The 9,080-nt window shown below is 42.1% G+C and overlaps 4 protein-coding genes across 4 annotated transcripts in view; all 4 read left to right on the top strand.

Moving 5' to 3' along the window:
- LOC308302351 (protocadherin gamma-C5-like) overlaps positions 1–9,080 on the top strand; it is a gene marked incomplete at both ends in the record, with an annotated part of 340,087 nt that overhangs the window by 296,424 nt on the left and 34,583 nt on the right. The gene's annotated exons all lie outside the window — the stretch shown is intronic.
- LOC308301491 (protocadherin beta-16-like) lies at positions 257–2,653 on the top strand (the record flags this gene model as incomplete). Its single annotated transcript, XM_080745488.1, has 1 exon — positions 257–2,653. The coding sequence occupies one exon, from the start codon at positions 257–259 to the stop codon at positions 2,651–2,653; it is 2,397 nt and encodes a 798-aa protein (XP_080601614.1).
- LOC308301946 (protocadherin gamma-A3-like) lies at positions 3,789–5,810 on the top strand (the record flags this gene model as incomplete). Its single annotated transcript, XM_080746093.1, has 1 exon — positions 3,789–5,810. One exon carries the CDS (start codon positions 3,789–3,791, stop codon positions 5,808–5,810), a length of 2,022 nt encoding a protein of 673 aa, XP_080602219.1.
- On the top strand, positions 6,528–8,927 carry LOC308301490 (protocadherin beta-16-like; the record flags this gene model as incomplete). Its single annotated transcript, XM_080745487.1, has 1 exon — positions 6,528–8,927. The coding sequence occupies one exon, from the start codon at positions 6,528–6,530 to the stop codon at positions 8,925–8,927; it is 2,400 nt and encodes a 799-aa protein (XP_080601613.1).

The raw sequence follows: 9,080 nt of genomic DNA on the forward strand, positions 1-9,080 counted from the left end.
AACAGACAGGGCCGCTGTTGGCCAATGGGTTTCTGTCTTGTATTACAATTTGCATTGGTCCCTCCCCCATCAACACGGCCTGTTAAAGAGAGATGTAGAGCTATATACAAAGACAGTAGACTTGGTGAACAGAACGCTACACGCAAAGACGCTAAGGGACTTGATATGCTCGGGAATTTCGGATTATGATAAGGGAATATTATTGTTTCTGAAAGGAAAGGAAATTTACCTCTTGCACAGATAGAAACACGGAACAATGGAACGGCAAGTACTGGTGTTTATCTTGATGCTTTCTCTCAGTTCAGTGCTCGGGCAGGTCAGTTACTCTATTCCTGAGGAAATGGTGTCCGGCTCTTTAGTCGGTAATATAGCACAGGATTTAGGTTTGGACGTGAAAAGATTAAAGTCGGGGAAAGCACGTATCTATACAGGAGACAGTGCTGAATGCGTCGAGTTGAATAAGGACAGAGGGGTCCTCCTTATCAAGGAGAGAATAGACAGAGAGGCTTTGTGCGGTGAGACGACGCCTTGCGCTCTACATTTCCAAATGATTCTGGAAAATCCAATGGAATTTTACACCGTTACAATCGAAATTACCGACATAAATGATAATCCTCCAACGTTCGAGAGGGATGAAATACAATATGAAATCAGCGAATCCGCCTCTATTGGAACACGATTTGTCATAGAGCGAGCAGTGGACGATGATGTTGGTGTCAATAGTATTCATACTTATAACCTCAAACCCACTGATAATTTTTCTCTGAAAACACCTGGTCGTGGAGAAGGCAGTAAAAACATCGAAATAGTGTTAACTAAATCGTTAGACAGAGAAAAACAAGAACACATTTCACTGATTTTAATAGCTGCAGATGGCGGGGAGCCTCAGCTTTCTGGGACAATGCAGATTCGTGTTACTGTATTAGACAATAATGATAATGCGCCTATCTGTGCACAACCGCTATACAGAGCGAATGTGATAGAGAACGCACCTATAGGAACTGTTTTGACTACAGTAAGTGCATCTGATGCTGACCAGGGCGCGAATGGGAGAGTAACATACTCCATTCCAAAGTCAGGATTAGCTAGTGTTTTTGATATTAATAGAGAGAACGGGTTGTTGACGTTGCAAGGGAGTGTTGACTATGAGAAAAGGAGACATTACGAAATCATCGTTAAAGCTAGTGACCAAGGAGGCCTCTCAGAATCCTGCAAAATTATCATAGAAGTGCTTGATGCAAACGACAACAAGCCTTCCATTAACATTATGTCCAGCTCAAACACTATATCTGAGGACGTGAAACCAGGAACGGTTGTTACTATGATGAATATACAAGATCCAGATTCAAATGAAAATGGCAAAGTGCAATGTGTTTTAAATGAAGATATTCCTTTTACTATAAAGGCGTCGTCAAATAATTTCTTTACCGTATTGACAGATAGTGATTTGGACCGAGAGAAAGCAGCCGTTTATAATATCAGTGTCACGTGTTCTGATGGGGGAGTTCCCTCGTTGTCCACGACGGTCACTCTCACCTTGCAGATCTCAGATGTGAATGACAATGCACCTGCATTTGAAAAGACCTCTTATGAGGCCTACATTATAGAAAACAACTCACCAGGCGTCTCTATATTTACAGTAAAGGCAATAGACGCTGACTGGAACCAGAATGCCCGTATTTCCTATATACTAGAGGACTCCTCTGTTAACGGATTCCCCATCTCCTCATATGTATCTGTTAGTGCTGATAGTGGAGTCATACATGCAGTTCGCTCTTTTGACTACGAGCAGATTAAAGACTTTCAGTTTTGCGTCAAAGCTCAGGATGGAGGTTCTCCTCCACTCAGTAGTAATGTGACTGTGAAAGTACTGATCCAGGACCAGAATGACAACGCTCCTCAGGTTCTGTACCCGGTACAGACAGGTGGCTCTCTGGTGGCTGAAATGGTGCCTCGTTCAGCAGATGTGGGCTATCTGGTCACTAAGGTGGTGGCTGTCGATGTGGACTCTGGGCAGAATGCCTGGCTCTCTTATAAACTGCAGAAAAACACAGATAGGGCGCTGTTTGAAGTTGGACTACAGAATGGAGAAATAAGAACTATCCGTCAAGTTACTGATAAAGATGCTGTGAAACAAAGGCTGACTGTTTTAGTGGAAGATAATGGACAGCCCTCTCGTTCAGCTACAGTCAATGTTAACGTGGCGGTGGCTGACAGCTTCCCTGAAGTTCTCTCAGAGTTCACTGACTTTACACAAGACAAGGAGTACAATGACAATCTGACATTTTACTTAGTCTTAGCTTTGGCTGTAGTTTCCTTTTTATTCATCACGTGTCTAGTTGTTATTATATCAGTGAAAATATACAGATGGAGACAGTCCCGCCTCTATCATTCCGGTCTCCCAGTGATTCCATATTATCCTCCCCGTTACTCTGACACTCTGGGGTCAGGGACTCTCCCTCATGTGTACAATTATGAGGTGTGCAGGACGACTGATTCCAGAAAGAGTGACTGTAAATTCGGCAGAGCTGGTAGTCAGAACATACTGATAATGGACCCCAGTTCTACAGGGACAATGCAGCGAATACAGAATGAAAAGAGCATCCTGGATGAACCAGACTCTCCGATTGAGGTTGGAATATTTCTCTTCTAACGTGTAGACAAGTGCATGGCTTTGTTTTGCTTTCAGCACCTTGGACAGCGACAACCTATGCTGTAACGATTTTCTTTCCCTCTCTATCCAAAGGTCTGTCATTCCTGCATGAACCGAGGCGAACCAGACTTTTCTCTGACTTAGAATAGATCAGTGCATTCAATGCATCAGTGCTTTTATATTGTTTGTATAATTTCATTGTTGTTAACCAACCATAAATATTGTAATTAGAAGGCGTGCTGTGCTTTCTTCTTTAAAAGGCTGTCAATGGAATCGGTTGTTTCAGCACCACGAGGCGCGCGCTTTATGTGTGTGTGTGTGTGTGTGTGTGTGTGTGTGTGTGTGTGTGTGTGTGTGTGTGTGTGTGTGTGTGTGTGTGTGTGTGTGTGTGTGTGTGTGTGTGTGTGTGTGTGTGTGTGTGTGTGTGCGTGCGTGCGTGCGTGTGTGTGTGTATTACCGGATCCTGCATGGTGCGATATCAGTAGTTTTTTTAAGCTTAAATAATCATACACAGTACATGAATATTATCCATTTCGTTTTTTGTATCACCTCTGTTATGACATGTGTTTGCTATGCGTATGAGGACCACAATGGAAATAAGCCCTGGACTTTATAGTACTTCCTCGATTGGTTATAACTTGTGTTATAACTTTTCAAATTAACTATAGCTCCCTATGTGAAATTTTCTTTATTTGATAACATGCCTGTGGTGTTTCATAATTTCTATTGTTAGCATTACATTTTTACTAACGTGCATATAGTAATTAACCAATAATAGCCATATCCTCGGCCACACCTAGATAATTCACTGCAGACTTTGCTACGAACGAAAAACCTTCTTATTCCACTGCTTTGTGCAGTTTAGTGCCTTGAGCAGAGAGGGCCGCTATTGACCATGTGTTCATATCATGTTTACAGCAGTACCTCCCCCAAGATCTCGATCTAGGTCTAATGCAAGGGGAGTTAAAGAAATAATCTGAACGCAGAACTCGTGCAGCCTAAAAGAGAATCCTGAACAGGGAGAGCAAAGAGACGTTTTATTTTCCAACGCTGTGGGAATTGAAAACATCAAGCAAGCTATAAGCAGCATTAGGATTATTCAATTCGTGGTCTTTTGGATTACAATTGTGGTAAAATGGCGCAGGAGCCTATATCGGACAGAACAATGAGACGGCAAGTGCTACTGCTATTTATCTCGGTTCTCGCTCTTCATTCAGTGTTTGGGCAGGCCAGCTACTCCATCCCCGAGGAAATGGCGAAAGGATCTTTAGTTGGTAAAATAGCTCAGGATTTAGGGATAGATGTTAAAAGGCTTAAATCCGGTAAGGCTCGGATTCATTCGGGAGACAGTATAGAATACATCGAGCTGAATAAAGACAGAGGAGTCCTCATTATCAAAGAGAGAATAGACAGAGAGAGTCTGTGTAGGGAAACAACGCCTTGTGCTTTACATTTTCAAATAATTCTGGAAAATCCAATGGAGTTGTTTCGTGTAACAGTTGAGATCACAGACATTAACGATAACCCTCCTAGTTTCGGGTCCGTTGAGAAGCGTTTTGAAATTAGCGAGTCGGCAGTCGTTGGTTCTAAATTTGTATTAGAAAAGGCAATCGATCCCGACATTGGTTTGAATGGCCTCCAACGCTACTCCTTGAAACCAACCGATAACTTTATATTAAAATTAGAAAATCAAGTACACGGGAATAAAAAGGTTGAAATGATTTTACAGAAGCCACTCGATCGAGAAAAACAAGAACAGATATCACTGTTGTTAACTGCTCTAGACGGAGGAGACCCGCAGATGTCAGGGACAATGCAAATATTCATCGTTGTGTTAGATGCAAATGACAATGCTCCAGTTTTCACAAAACCTATGTATAAGGTCTCGATAGAGGAAAATTCACCCAGGGGGGTGAGCGTAATAACTGTAAGTGCATCTGACAGCGACAAGGGATCCAACGGAGACATATCATATGTCATTTCTGATAACAAACATCGTTTATCCGATCTTTTTCAGATTGACAAGATGAGTGGCCATGTTATTTTGGTCGGTGAAATTGATTATGAAAAAGCAAAAAGCTATGAAGTAGATATCGAAGCTATTGATAATGGAGGACTATCTGATTCTAGTAAGATCATTGTTGATGTCATTGACATGAATGATAACCATCCCCATTTGAACATACTTACATACTTACATACTTACATACTGGAGGACTCTTCTGTGAATGGAGTGCCCGTCTCCTCATATGTATCTGTTAGTGCTGATAGTGGAGTCATACATGCAGTACGCTCTTTTGACTACGAGCAGATCAAGGACTTCCAGTTCCACATCAAAGCACAGGATGGAGGCTCTCCTCCACTCAGTAGTAATGTCTCTGTGAAAGTCCTGATCCAGGACCAGAACGACAATGCTCCCCAGGTGTTGTATCCAGTGCAGACTGGTGGCTCTCTGGTGGCTGAAATTGTTCCTCGTTCAGCAGATGTGGGCTATCTGGTCACTAAAGTGGTGGCTGTTGATGTGGACTCTGGGCAGAATGCTTGGCTCTCTTATAAACTGCAGAAAGCTACAGACAGGGCGCTGTTTGAAGTGGGATTACAGAATGGAGAAATAAGAACAATCCGCCAAGTTACTGATAAAGATGCTGTGAAACAAAGGCTGACTGTTATAGTGGAGGACAACGGACAGCCCTCTCGTTCAGCTACAGTCAATGTAAACGTGGCGGTGGCTGACAGCTTCCCTGAAGTTCTCTCAGAGTTCACTGACTTTACACAAGACAAGGAGTACAATGACAACCTGACTTTTTTTTTAGTCTTGGCTTTGGCTGTAGTTTCTTTTTTGTTTATCACGTGTGTAGTTGTTATTATATCAGTGAAGATATACAGATGGAGACAGTCCCGCCTCTATCATTCCAGTCTCCCAGTGATTCCATATTATCCACCACGTTACTCAGACACTTTGGGGTCAGGGACTCTCCCTCATGTGTACAATTACGAGGTATGCAGGACAACTGACTCCAGAAAGAGTGACTGTAAGTTCGGCAGAGCTGGAAGTCAAAACATACTGATTATGGACCCCAGTTCTACAGGGACGATGCAGCGAATACAGAGCGAAAAGAGCATCTTGGATGAACCAGACTCTCCACTAGAGGTTTGAATGTTACAATATAAATATTTACTTTTCGTTGTACGGTATGGGCACGATTCATGTGTGGAAACCCCATGCAGAGGCTATACATTTTGTTTGAATATATCACAAACACGTTTCACGCTTTCCTATTGTGTTTTCCCCCTTTTCTTTAAAATTTTCTTGGATTTTCTTGGATATTATGTTTCAGCACTATGGACAGCTACAGTATATATACTGTGTCTGTGGGTTGCTTTGCTTTTCACTTTGTCAGTTAGAATGTGGTGCTAATCAATCATTCTATATCTTGCCACCTTGCAGGCTTGCAATTTATTTTATTTGTAGCCTAGTAGCGCAGTCTTTGCTTAATGACAAAACAGCTTCTCCATTAATAACAAGTTAATTGTCCTTGTGGTATTCGTGTTATAGTGCGTGCTAAGCGTATACGGTATACTTTCCCTTCCTGGTGATGTGTTTTTCTCATGCAGTTTCTTATTCTGAACTCAACGGGCCGCTATTGGACAGGGTGTTTGAGTTAGAATGTGGCAGAACCTCCCCTATTTAGTTGATGTACAGGACAAAACATTATACAGACGAAGACCGCACCGTTAGCAGTAAAGAGAACATATATACCAAGCGTTCTTTTTGTTGTTTGGCACGTGTGGATTACAGCAGTGTTCCTGATACATTTTTAATTCAAGGGGAATATTATTTGCACGGACAATACGTTTGTTCTGATGAAAGAGAATGTCGGAGGAAACAATGAGACGGCAAGTACTGTTGTTTATCTCGGTCCTCTCTCTCGGTTCAGTGCTCGGACAGATCACCTACTCCATTCCTGAGGAAATGGCGAAAGGCTCTTTGGTCGGTAACATAGCGCAGGATTTAGGTTTAAATGCTAAAAGACTATCATCACGGAAAGCTCGTATTTTTATAGGAGATAGTGCAGAATACATCGAGCTAAATAAAGAAAGGGGAGTCATCCTCATTAAAGAAAAGATAGATCGTGAATCGCTCTGCGGACAGACAACGCCTTGTGCTTTACATTTTCAGATCACTTTAGAAAACCCAATGGAATTATTCCCCATTACTCTTGAAATCACAGATGTTAATGACAATACTCCTGTTTTCCGGAAGAACGAGAGAACATTTGAAATCAGTGAGATTGCGGTAATTGGTTCTAAATTCATGTTAGAGAAAGCAGTTGACTCTGATATAGGACTGAACGGTCTTCAAAGCTATACACTCAAGCCGAGTGACAATTTCATGCTTAAACTGCATAATCAGGTTGATGGCAGTAAAAAGGTAGAAATGATTTTACAGAAACCGTTAGACCGAGAGAAACAAGAACATATTTCGTTAATCTTAACGGCCGTGGATGGAGGGGAGCCTCAATTATCAGGAACAATGCAAATTCATGTTACTGTTTTGGACGCTAATGATAACGCTCCTGTCTTTACAAAACCAGTATATAGGGCAAGCATCACTGAAAATTCTTTAAAGGGAACGCTTATTACAAAAGTAAGCGCGTCTGATGCAGACAAAGGATCAAATGGAGAGGTTACCTATGCCATCGATAATAGCATGCATAGCGTGTCGATGCTTTTTCACATTACTGACGAGGGTGAGCTCATATTAAATGGTCCCATTGATTATGAAAAAGCAAAGAATTATCAGATTGATATAGAGGCAACTGATCAAGGTGGACTCTCAGATTCGAGTAAAGTCATTATTGATATAATTGACATAAATGACAACAGCCCCATCATCAATATGATTTCAAAATCGGTATCAGTACAAGAGGACTCTCCTCTAAATACAGTCGTAGCTATGATGAGTGTAAACGACCCTGATTCTGAAACTAACGGACAGGTCCACTGTATTATAAGTGAACACATCCCATTTGCAATCAAATCTACATCTGGTAATTTCTATAGCCTAGTAACAGAAGATGAGTTAGACCGAGAGAGAGCTTCTGAGTATAATATCAGTGTGACGTGTTCTGATGAGGGAGTGCCCTCGCTATCCAGCAGTGTCACTCTGACCTTACAGATCTTAGACGTAAATGACAACGCACCTGTCTTTGAGAAGACAGTCTATGAGGCCTACATTGTAGAAAACAACACGCCAGGCTTTTCTATATTCACAGTGAAAGCCAGAGATGACGATTGGAACCAGAATGCCCGTGTTTCTTATATCCTGGAGGACTCCTTGGTTAATGGAGTGCCTGTCTCCGCATTTGTATCTGTTAGTGCTGATAGTGGAGTCATACATGCAGTGCGTTCTTTTGACTATGAGCAGATCAAGGATTTTCAGTTCCGTGTCAAAGCTCAGGATGGAGGCTCTCCTCCACTCAGTAGTAATGTGACTGTGACAATACTGATCCAGGACCAGAATGACAATGCTCCTCAGGTTCTGTACCCAGTCCAGAGTGGTGGCTCTCTGGTGGCTGAAATGGTGCCTCGTTCAGCAGATGTGGGATATCTGGTCACTAAAGTGGTGGCTGTTGATGTGGACTCTGGACAGAATGCTTGGCTCTCCTATAAACTACAGAAACCCACAGACAGGGCGCTGTTTGAAGTGGGATTACAGAATGGAGAAATAAGAACAATCCGTCAAGTCACTGATAAAGATGCAGTGAAACAAAGACTGACTGTTATAGTGGAGGACAACGGACAGCCCTCTCGTTCAGCTACAGTCAATGTTAACGTGGCGGTGGCTGACAGCTTCCCTGAAGTTCTCTCAGAGTTCACTGACTTTACACACGACAAGGAGTACAATGACAACCTGACATTTTATTTAGTCTTGGCTTTGGCTGTAGTTTCGTTTTTGTTTATCACGTGTCTAATTGTTATTATATCAGTGAAAATATACAGATGGAGACAATCTCGCCTCTATCATTCCAGTCTCCCAGTGATTCCATATTATCCACCACGTTACTCAGACACTCTGGGGTCAGGGACTCTCCCTCATGTGTATAATTACGAGGTGTGCAGGACAACTGACTCCAGAAAGAGTGACTGTAAGTTCGGCAGAGCTGGTAGTCAGAACATACTGATTATGGACCCCAGTTCTACAGGGACGATGCAGCGGATACAGAGTGAAAAGAGCATCTTGGATGAACCAGACTCTCCTCTAGAGGTTTGAATGTTACAATATACATATTAACTTTTTTGTTGTATGGGGACGATTGCACGATTCATGTGTGGAAACCCTTGCAGAGGTTATACATTTGTATGAATATATCACAAACACTTCTGTCTTTATGTTATTTTTCCCCCTTTTCTTTACCCTTTTCTG

Source organism: Nannobrachium achirus (assembly GCF_963921795.1).
Source record: "Nannobrachium achirus genome assembly, chromosome: 17".
Classification (NCBI taxonomy): domain Eukaryota; kingdom Metazoa; phylum Chordata; class Actinopteri; order Myctophiformes; family Myctophidae; genus Nannobrachium; species Nannobrachium achirus.